Source organism: Magallana gigas, chromosome 10, assembly GCF_963853765.1.
Source record: "Magallana gigas chromosome 10, xbMagGiga1.1, whole genome shotgun sequence".
NCBI lineage: Eukaryota > Metazoa > Mollusca > Bivalvia > Ostreida > Ostreidae > Magallana > Magallana gigas.
This window is the reverse complement of record NC_088862.1, coordinates 27,004,786-27,016,854: the sequence shown is the minus strand read 5'-3', so window position 1 is coordinate 27,016,854 and position 12,069 is coordinate 27,004,786. Positions and strand designations below refer to the sequence as shown.

General features: G+C 32.6%; 1 protein-coding gene across 2 annotated transcripts; it reads left to right on the top strand.

Moving 5' to 3' along the window:
* Positions 1-1,550: 1,550 nt before the first annotated feature.
* On the top strand, positions 1,551-10,858 carry LOC105321642 (uncharacterized). 2 transcript variants are annotated; one of them, XM_066073882.1, is made up of 7 exons: positions 1,551-1,810; positions 3,012-3,189; positions 4,162-4,269; positions 6,200-6,245; positions 6,357-6,478; positions 6,689-6,733; positions 9,573-10,856. In XM_066073882.1, exons 2-7 carry the CDS (start codon positions 3,015-3,017, stop codon positions 10,742-10,744), a joined length of 1,668 nt encoding a protein of 555 aa, XP_065929954.1. In that variant the 5' UTR covers positions 1,551-1,810; positions 3,012-3,014; the 3' UTR covers positions 10,745-10,856. The 2 variants fall into 2 exon arrangements, with proteins under 2 accessions (XP_065929954.1, XP_065929955.1); XM_066073883.1 differs by lacking the exon at positions 4,162-4,269 and having other exon boundaries at positions 9,573-10,858.
* Positions 10,859-12,069: the final 1,211 nt, after the last annotated feature.

Below are 12,069 nucleotides of genomic sequence, written 5' to 3'. Positions count from 1 at the left end.
ATCTATTATTTTCTTTTTTGTAGCAGGAAACTCTTTCACTGGTGTCTAATAGATATAATTAAAATCATTTCAAATAAAGGGTCGTTATGTATTATAATTATTAATTATATAAGCTTGACTTAATCCACTTTGTCCAATGGGGACATAGGGCGGCTACAGTGGCTTTCCATCTTCTTCTGTCTTTTGTGATTAGTTTTGATTCTCCCCAGGTTTGACCAATTTTTATTTAAGTTTAATTATATTTTTGTGTCTTGACCCCCCCCCCCCCCCCCCGTATTTAAAATAACATTTCATTTACCTTAACCCATGAGCATTTTATTTAAATCAAGATTAACAAGGACAGAAAAACGAAGACGTAGGGAACATAGGGCGAGGGTTTAAAATAATGAGCAAAGTTTAAGTGTTAGCGATGAAAACACATGTTGTCCACTTTTAAGTGATGTATTTCCTGTGTTTTATTGTGCCGGGTTTTCAACAGAATGCATTTTCATTTTATCTAGCAGAGTTGAAAAAAAAACTGTGAATAAGCACTGCGTTTGTAAATATATATCTGCGACTTGATTTAACTGCGTTTTAGTTTTACAACTTGTAGATTTTTATCGTACAGCGTTATTTTCTTGGAGTTCATCGTTTTGCGCCAACTTGGTCAATTTATGGAGACACTGGATGGGTACCTAGTCAAAATAGACGTTGGATCAATGTAATTAGATATTGGAATAGAGTTTTATCCTTTGACAATGAACGGATCACAAGAAATGTATTTGAAATTGATTACAACAGATGTAGGAATAATTGGTGTAGTGATTTAAAAGAAATTTTTCACTGTTTAGATTTAGATTACTACTTTGACTCTAGAATGATAGTAGACACAAATATAGTTCAATCAAAAATACACTTCTTCTGTTCAAAGTTCGGGAACAGTGAGATTAGCAATATTCCAAAACTACGTACTTTTTAAAACAGTTTTTGGGTAGTGAAAATTATGTAGTTTTAGATATGCCTAAACAATTGCGTTCAATTTTGGCTCAGTTTCGATGTGGGATTTTACCATTGAGAATTGAGACGGGTAGATACCACGGTGAACCTGTTGAAGAGCGAATTTCTACTTTTTGTTGTAAAATAGTGTAGAAAACGAAATTCACTTTTTATTACATTGTCCTTTATATAACGACTATAGAAGAATCCTTTTCAAAACATACTGGGTTTAATCAATTACTAGATTTGTCAGATACAGACCATCTTTGCTAGCCAAGGGGTTTCGGTCCACTTTGCTCCCCATAAACCCAAAACCCTTGGCTAGCGAAGATGGATATAGATGCACTAATTGTTCTTATTCCAAATTATCCTCGACAGGTTGCCAAATACTTAATATATCATTCTTCTACACGTAGACAATCTTTCAGGAAATAAACATATACTGTATTATATAAACTATGCAAACTCAAGGTTCTGAAGAAATTTTTATACTCATACATGTATATTTTCAATCATATCTTTGTTTACCGCTTGATTCATGCATTATGTGTTCAAAGTGGCATATAGGGCCGGGTGTTTAATCTATGCTGACTGTTGTTAATATTACACTTGGAAATGTATACACATGTCACTATAAATAAATAAATTACTTACTTACTTATAAGGCGAGATTTTAATATACTGTGCAAAGGTTAAGTGTTAGCGATGAGAACACAAGTTGTCCACTTATTACTGATGTAATTCCGGTTGTTTTATTGTGCTGGGTTTTCAATGGAATGCATTTTCATTTTATCTAGCAAAATTGAAAAAAAAACTGTGAATAAGCACTACGTTTGTAAGTATATGTATCTTCTTATCAATATGTTTTATTTGTGCCAAAGTTATTTTAGCTATTCTGTGTTAAGTTTTCGGCGCATATTTCTGCGACTTGATTTAACTGCGTTTTAGTTTTACAACTTGTAGATTTTTATCGTACAGCTAAATTTTTCAATAACTTTATTAAACTTTTTTTAAAGGTAAACACAAAATGCTTTTAATTAAAAAGTGTATTTTTTTAAAGCAGAACCATTATCAAAATTACGCAATTTATGTTGATTTGTCAAAAAAAGAAGAAGACAGAAAACAAAAACAATTCCACTTTCGGTTTCGTTCATCGTCTCAAGCCACGGTTTAAAGTTCGCATACCTTTCTCGTAGATGGCAGAGAAAGTATTTAAGGTACCTCACTACACCCAGACTTATACTTTTTAAGACACTACGTCACAAGATGGCGATTTAAATGTTTTGTTAAACTGTGTACATCGTTCGATTCGGTTGTATATCGTCGTAGCTCAGTGGTTAAAGTATTTGGTCTTCTGAACCGCAGATCATGAGTTCGAATCCTCCTGAAACTTTTGTTCACTGAATTAAATTTTCGAAAATGCAATTTTTCATCCAAAATTGCACATTTTTTGCCTATTTGACTTAAATACTTCTTATTTATTATGATATCTATTATAATCAAGTAATTTTCTGCTGATTTGAGAAAATATTTCAAGGTGTAGTGAGCTACCTTAAGGAAAAAGTAATTATTCATTTATTATTGTATTATGATCAAATTCAATAAAGCCCGAATGGCTTTATGACAGTTTTGATCACGCCCATGCAACCGTATTTGATCACCTCATAATACTCAATAATTTTACTTATATTTATTTTAATTTCAGAAATTGTACGATTAAATATTGAAATAGTTATTTGTGTAATGTGTCGGATTAAACATTACAAAATAGATTCGTAGTGTTATATGCCACGCCATACTCACAAAAATGAGCTAAACATAGTTTCTTAGTTGATAAATTAGGTTCATTGAGTGCGGAACTATGTTTAGCTCAGTTTTGTATTGTTATCAGAGACAAAGACTCTGGTAAATGTAAATATTTGTACATATTGCCGTGGTAATTAAGCGACGATGGGTTTTGGTTATGAGTTTATGAATGAATTTATGAAAGCTTCTGGTACTTTAACTACATGTATAAGTACTCAATAAAATGACAGATCATGACACAAAAAGCCTCGGGAAACGTGGACGCCTGTCCTGTTACCAAGGAGACATGGGAGGCACGCGCAGAAGCAAAAAAAGCAGACTGTGGAGGACAGAGTGTTTACCATTGCCTGGCTGACAGCGAAGGCAGGAAGTGGGAGAGATGTGTGGAGAAAACTCGGATTAAAGAAGGTATAGTCCGCTCCCATCTGTTATAATAATCTGCCTATGATTTAGTAAGAATTTTTAAGTGGTTTTGAAAGCCACAAATACATGTATGTTTTGTTATTTAAGGTAGTCCATCCATACCAATCATATTTCATATCTAATACTGTGGTTTCATCAATAATTGTGGGCGTCAATTTTTGTAGATTTGATAGAGTAATAGTTTCAATAATATTGAAAACGAAATCTTTAAGAAATATTGATGATTTACTACAGTATATTATTTACAATTATTGCTGTTTTTGAGGTCAATAAGATGATTTAGCTACCCAAGAAGTACAATATTCACCGAGTTGGAGGGTAGCTACCCCTAGCTGTCTGATTGGCTCGTATCCAACTATCTCGAAAAAACAGAAAGTTATAATCACCTGCACGTGACCTAGCAGGTCAATTTAACTTTTGATTTTCTCTACATTGGACTAAAAATGGATCGTCCAATGAAACATCGCGTTTCTCAATTTGTTCGGCTATGGCTTCAGATTAAAACGTTGCTTGATGACACTCAATTTAATATATGTCTAAAACAATTCGTCGCTGAATTATATTACATATATTAAAGAATAAAATACAATAATATTCGATTAAAAATTATATTTTAATATTTTTAGAAAGCTAAACAATTGTATTAGCCCCGTTGGGATTCGAATAGACGACTAACAGATTCATAGTAAACCCTACGCTCTTATGTAACAGGTTTGGGAATTAAAAAAGATACATGCTTTCATTGCTTATTTCGGCAAGAAGTACGTCACAAAGTAGAAGTGTTCTATACCACCTTAAAAAATTAATACTTTAAAGTGGTAGAGAGCAGGAATTATAATTTAAAATGACAGTAAAATTTTCAAAATATATAAAAACGTTAAAACAACACGATAGAGACTTGAGCAAGTGTAGCTTATTGTTATTAAACCTTATTGCAATTTATGTGATGGTCTTCAGGGTTTTGTCCAATATTCAGAAGCGATGGCTATATCGCTTGGAAAGCCTGTAACACTTCGGAATCCACATGTCCAAACAGAACCTACTTGTCGAACGAGGTCTACGAATGTAAGATATTTTTGTAAATTTGAAATATGTGATTGAAGGAGGCTTGGTGGTGAACAAACTAAGCAATCAGACCTGGGCTCGGAACATAAAGCATGCTAAGATGTTGACTTAAGTCAGTAAGAAGGACTTAAGCGAAGTCTGAGGAAACATTTGTTTTTTCTTTTTGTAAAAAGGATCAAGAAAAGTTTAAAAGTAATGCATTTTTCCAACAAGAAGTCAATATCCATCCAACCTCCCTTAATTGCGATGGTCAAGTTTTGGTGAAGTGTGCTATTTCTAATCGTGGAAAAATGATATTTCGGTGTACATGTAATTTATAATTTAATTTTACTTTTAGCTCTATTTAATTTGCACACAATCTCTCTTATAAAATTTTATACACATAATACTTTACAATCTACACATGATAAATTGATACTTAGTTTAAAACTAATTTAACTGTTTAACTATTTTCTTTAATCATTCAATCTCTTGCTCTTATAGTATTGAGAACATTCCAAAGTTCATTCAAAGTATAAAGGGAAAGTGAATAAATAGTGAATCCTGAAATAACGCTCTAAAACACTAAACCTGTCATTGCCAGGGATGAGGTAATGATAATTTGGTAATTGAGTGTAATTAATCACAAATTTTGATGTAATTGTAAGTAATGTGTAATTGGCCAAATTTTCAATTACATGTAATGGTAATTTATGTATTACTTTCAAAAAAAGCATGTAATTCCAATTACTTTTTCATTACTTTCAATTACACACTGATGTACATATAAATATGAAAGTGTTCACTACCCATCGTTCTCCACACTATCGATGGTACAGGGTCAAGTTAGGAAGAGTAGTAAAAATCATTGAACTATTATCATACTCATTATACTAAATATTTTTCAAAATGATTTTTGTCAGTGAGTCAATAATTAATGATAAGTTTTTCCAAATTTAATTAAGCACATGTATTTGATGATTTGTTTGATCTATTTTCTTTTTAAAAACTTATTTTCATTCTTATTGGAATAATTAGTGTGCCAATTATCAATGAATTAGTCCGACAAAAATAACTGTTTAATTTACAATCAAAATCAGTGTTATCTAAATTATATAAACTATCAAGTTTTGCTTTGTAATTGATAGCCTTAAATACATAGAGCTAAAATGTATGGCTTCAAATGGGTTTTATGTTTGAGATGCCAAACATGTCCACAGGGTGTGTTCTCTTATGCAAACATTTGATAATTAGGTATAAAACGTGAATTGTGTTTTGATAACTATTTTAGTCTGCCCTCTGATATTAACCTGTATTTTTGGCATTGTATTTATAAAGAAATACTTTAGTTGACATGATGGGTGTAGGTTAGGGGATATTACTTTTAAATGTTTATTGAATATCAAGGTGGTACATGTATGGGGCACCTCCATAATGTGACTACCTGCGTTTTGAAATAAACATTAAAACCCCATTTATTTATTTTTATTTCCAAAAATTGTTACCTATCAGAGTAGTTAGCAAATTCTAAAAAGAGTGAAAGTATTTTGATTATGACAAGATTTTATTCACATTATAGACAATCCTCCTTCAATGTTTATATGTTGTAGCTACCGGTACAACATGGTTTTAGTAAATTTGATGAAAATGTAATTTGTAATTTATTTAATTACATCTGTGAAGTAATTGTAATTTAATTTATTACATTTGAAAATTCTTGTAATGGTAATGGTATATTAATTGAAGGATTCAAGCAAGTAATTGTAATTTAATTAATTACTTTGTATTGTAATTGACCCCATCCCTGGTCGTTGCATATGTTGAAATCTACAAAAATAAATAAAGCTTCAAAACTTCAAACTGGAAAGTTAGTATAGTCTAAAAATAACAACAACCATCTATAGCCAGCCTTCTTATTAATCAAGTTTAATATTGCATTTTTTCCTTTCAGATGTGTACTGTTTGGGTAACAATAGCGCTAGCACGTATGAACAAGAGTACGTACAAGGAAATTGTCTGTTATGTCTTGACCTTTTTGTAAATTAAAATAGGTTTAACGAAATTGCTCTTCTGAAGGTAAATTTGTGCATACAATATTTATTGTTTAGAAATGAAGAACTTAGGAGAGCTAAAGGTTTCGATGATTGGGAAGTTTTCGCTATTGTCTTCACCATTTTGTGCACAATCGCAGTTGTATTTGGTTTGATAATTTTATGGAAGAAACGCTCAAGTGAGTTTTCGTCTGGGTTTTTTTCACGTTCCTTAGTTCAACGTTTGTGTGAATGCATTTAATGATAAAACCTTTATTAGGGAAGATGCTTAAATGACTATTTAAAAAGTCATTTATACATGTCTTTTAATTTACACGTATATGTAATTATTAAATTTTTCCTTGACTCTGACATTTTTTAAGTGATAAAAACTGATAATTTTTTTCTAGGTCTAAATCTCCAAGATGATAGAGGACAACATATGCTTTTCAAAGGTAATTAATAAAAAAAAGATTGTTGGGTTTGTATGATGGCATACAATTTGTATCGGCTTGTCAGATTTCTGTCAACTTGTCCGAAAAGTATCATCATTTATATATGCATGACACTTAAAACTCAAACTGTTGTTTACAAAACTTGTCTTTTTCTGCTATCATAATAGCCGACAAGTTGACATAAATCATAAATATCTAACCAGATAACATTAATATTTGACAAGTTGACATCGAAAACCGGGGGGGGGGGGGGGGGGGGGAAATCCTGAAAAGTCAACAGAAGTGTCAACAAATGAAGAATTATTTGACAAGTCGACTTGTTGATTATTATGACGAAACATGTGTTGATTTGTCAGATCTTTGAGAGTTCTAATTGTACGTCACTACACTTTGAATCTAGTTCTAGACGGAATATGTAGACTGACATTGACGTATAGATATATACTGTAGAATTGTTAGAATTCGTATAGGCTCATTTTTTCATGAATTTCGTAGGTCCACGAATTTACGTCTACAACAAATTATGAGAAATTGTATTTATCTTATTGTAATTTATCTGTGTTCTTGATACCCTCTATACTGGCTAGACAAAATGAAAAAAAATCTTTTTAACATATATAACAGGTGCCTGTAGTTTTTTTTTCTTGGAAATATATTGAAAGTGGTGTTGTTGATTGGTGTTTTAATGGTACATCACCTCACTTTGAATCTAGCTCTAGATAGCATATGTAGACCGACATTAACAGATTCATTGGAATTAGTTGGTTTACATTTTCATGGATTTCAGGGATCCACTCATCCACGAATTTACATCCACAACGAATTAGAAAAATACACTTAGTATTTATCTCATCATTATATAAGTAGTTCCACGAATATTTTGGTACCCATTAAAGTATAAAAAATTAATCGATCCACTAAAATCGCTACCACAGAAAACTCTTCAATCAAAGAAATTCAAATTACTAAAAAAACGAATATTCTCTTAATTTTTAAGCATTCGAATATATGCATTTGTAATCATAGTTAGGGGCGGCAGACATGGTTAATCCTTACCCAAAAATGATTATTATTCAATGGATATATTTTAAGTGAGAGGGTGCTTTGAGTCTGTTAAGGTGAGTTTGAAGATATATTGCTGAAACAAGCTCCATTAATGGGATGCAAGTTTAACAACGGATATATCTTAATTCGAGCGGTGAATTATAAGACTTGCATCAAGTCGTGATATTAGAAAAATGCAACACTCCTGCAGTTAGTTTATAGAGCATGCATAATGCATGAATTTATAAAAACAAATACTAGTACTTTTTAGACGCTTGCTAAAAGTAATGATTATGAAAAGACTGAAATATGTAATAAAATGCTTAAAAATGAAAGGCTTCGTCTAGTTCAAATGTTCTACCATCGGTGTCCAAAATTCCTTTCACGTGTACTTAGGGGTATTTTTAATGGAGAGTAACCGAAAAAGTGCCATCGATATAATAATCCTATGACAAACTGATATTTCAGTGAATGGGTTTTAAATTTGAATTCAAAATTGAAAGATCAAGAGAGCTCTATATTTTGAAAAAAATATCAACTTAAAAGCTCTCTTGTATCTTTTTTCAATCGAATAGTTTTTAGCTCATCTAAACCGAAGGTTCAAGTAACAATTTCCGATCACCTGATGTCCGTCGTCCGGTTGTCTGTCTCTCCGTCTTTCTGTCTGTCTGTAAACTGTTCTTATTTTTGACTTCTTCTCTAGAACCATAGGACCAAAGTAAATCAAACTTGTTACAAAGCATTCTTATGAGAAGGGTATTCTAAATTGTTAAAATGAAGGGAGATAATTGCAAAACTGTAAAAACAGGGCGTGTGTCTTTAAAAACCAGTAATGCTAATATTTACACCAAAGCTTGTATGTATAGTAAAGATTTTAAATTTTTAATTTAAGATCATGATCCCCGGACCAACACCGGGGCCCCAGGAGGGATTTATGGTTTAACAAAGAACCATATATAGAACATGTCTAAAAATCTTTTTCTAGAAAACTACAATACTACAATTTGTGAGAGTATTATGCAAGCATTGTAAAATTGTGTAGATTCTAAATTGTAAAAATCAAGATCCCCAGACTAATACTGGGGCCCAAGAGGGGTTCTTAGTTTAACATAGAAATATATAGGGAAAAGGTTTACTTAAAAGAAGATCTTCTCAACAAGAACTTCAATGCTACGATTTATGAGATTACTATAGAAGCATTCTAAAATAGTGAAGATTCTAAATTGTCAAAAAAAAAACCTGTGACCCCCATACCAATACTGGGGCTCAAGGAGGGTTTTATGCATAAACACAGAAATCAATAGGAAAAAAGTTAATGATCTTCTTCTAGAATACTACAATATTACAATTTATGAGGTTACTATGCAAGCATTTAAAGATACTAGTAGTGTAGATTCTAAATTGTTAAAATCCTGACCCCCAGACTAATACTTGGGTTCTAATGGGTTCATAGTTTAGCAATGAAATATGTAGGGAAAATGTAAAAAAAAAAAACTGAAATAGAATGAAACAAGGAACTGTTGTTCAGGTGAGCAATGTGGCCCAAAGGCCCCTTGCTTCCATTTCAACCCCCCCCCCCCCCCCCCACCAAAAAAAACCAACAACAACAACAACAAAACAAACAACAAACCGTATAAGTAAATAACTTATTAGTTTTGTACGTGTTTTTTAATTGTAGAAACATAGTTAATTCAACATAATTTTGAAATCGTTGATATTTTCTTGTGTTTGCTTTTTTAACGTAGACGATCATAAAACAACAACTAATTGATTTATTTATTTATTTTAATATTAGTTGGAAGATCAAAAGGAATTGTGAAAGAAAGGGTCTTCAACGGAACTTCGTTACTATTGAGATCAGACGTTAAATCTTTAGTTGTACTGGGAAAACTTGGCAACGCCGTATCTAGTACATCACGGCGTATTTCTAAAAAATTCAAAAAGTTGAAGAATTGGGGTACCTTGGATTGTCGATACACAGAAATACCGGACACTGTCAATGAAAAAACAATAATGTTTGTAAACGGGTGGTTCGGAATATGGAATGATGATCTATGTTCTTTAGAAAAAGCAAAAACGGCTTGTCAATCTTTGTCACGAATACTAAGCGAGACGAACAAAGTTAAATTGATAATTGGGATGAGGTCAGATCTGTTTATGAAGTATCATGGAGAACTAATAGTAGACGATTATAAAACGCATTTGTTTCTACACGAAATTAATCTGGATAGCGCGAACAACGATGAAGATGCCGAATACGCAAAATATTTTTATAAAAATATTTCAAACAAATGTCAATCGAGCCCTTGTGCATTCCGAAGACTGACATGCGACATGATTCAAACAGGAAAAGATAACGCTGTCGGTATGCCTCTTAAACTTAAACTTATTCAAAAGTATCACGACCTGATGCATAATTATGAAGGCGAATGGGATATTTCTACGGCGATGAGATATCATTTCAATTCTCTAGAAAACGACGAAAGAAAACGACACGTCTACGCATGGATCGTTTACATTTGCTTAAAAGGACATTTTACACGTGATGAGCCATTTGACACAGAATTGGTTAAAAAACTTGGTTTCCAAATTGATAAATCATCTTTCAATGAAAAGGAAATGCAAGGATATTTTATGGTGCGGAACTCTAATGCAATGACGAATGCTTCTCCAAGCAATGCACAATATCATTTCTGGCACCAATTTATCTATATCTGCGCCTTCAAACTCTTGTTTGAGAAGGACCCTGGGCTTGTAATGAAATACTGCAATGTAGACGCCATTTTGCAACTTGTTCGACCAGAGGGAGTTAAAACCTCATACTTCGAAGTAACTGCAGATGAGCATTATGTTAATCTGTTTAACGAAAGAATACGTGAATTGAATCTTGCAGAAAGGTACGAAAAAAATCCATTGGTGAAATCGAGAACATGTGACACCAAGAGAGCATCTCAAGAGTTGCAATGACAATAAAACCATGCGTCGATATATTCCACATCTTGCAGTTTTTGAGATCTGGATGTTGCTGAACAAATAATAGAACTAATGCATATGGCAAAATAAACATTTATATGCATGCTTTGTATTTTTGTTCTAAATAAGCGCGATTGCAAAATTAAGTCAATGATTACTTGGATTTCTGGGCTGCATTTACAAAATAACTTTCGAAAAAGTCGAACATGTAAATACTTTCTGTCTCTCTGAATAATCTTTAAATTTTGAATAACAACCATTTAAATAAAACTTTTTAATTACAACTAATATGATATCTGCAAGTATATTGTTTGGTCATTGAGGAAAATCATTGATTAATTTCTAATTCATAATTGATTAGCATTCACTCTTTTCGTCGAAAGTCGAAAGTTCTTTAGTAAAACGCAGATGAGGATTGCTAAAACGTGGAAAAAATGCAACCAGCGATGAGATTTGACGAGAAATACTGTATGATATCTTGTTTTTGTGAAATATTAAACTTTCCTCGTTATTCGTCCCATCATCAATTTTTCCATCGTTTTTATGCATTTATTGAACTCCCCATAACGCAGACCGAGGGTCAGTTTTTGGATTCTACTTTGGTGTGAGGTTGTGTCTGGTCGGTACTGTATTCACCCAGATATATTACTTTGTCAACCTACCGTAACATAGTCTAGCATCTGATACTTCTGGCTCAGATTCACAACCAAGCGTGTCAATTGCATAAGACTAAGTATGTTAAGATGTTAAGAATATTAAAGATGCGCCATGAATGTAAGTTTCGTTAATATATGTCTAGTAATAACTTCGATATGGTCATCAAAGGGCGTTTGCTTTAAAAAAAAAAACACACAACGCGGACTTCCTTCATTCAACCATAACCTCCTCATAATCCAGCTAAGGCTCAGATTAAGCAACCACGGTTGTCAGGTACATGTACATAAGAATGTTAAGATGCACTATCCAAGCAAGTTTGGTTAGAATAGGACCAGTAAAGACTTAGATATGACCATCATAGGACACCTGCTCCAAAACTTTAACACTGTCCGGACGTCGACCCCAATGACAAATGTATAGCATAATCCCCCACTACACCCCTACCCAGTCGAATTCGTTTCAATGAGCTTAATAAGGAAAATCTCTAAAACGCTCTCAATTTGTTCATTTTTCCAAATTGTGTACCACATCCTCTTTCCCCTCACGAGAAATGGATACAAGAACTAACCTACGAACTGATAGTCACCAACTTAGTGCTACTCAGGTAGTTGGTGCTGTCATCTTGTTTTTCTCAAATTAGACATTTAAGATCAATTCTATGT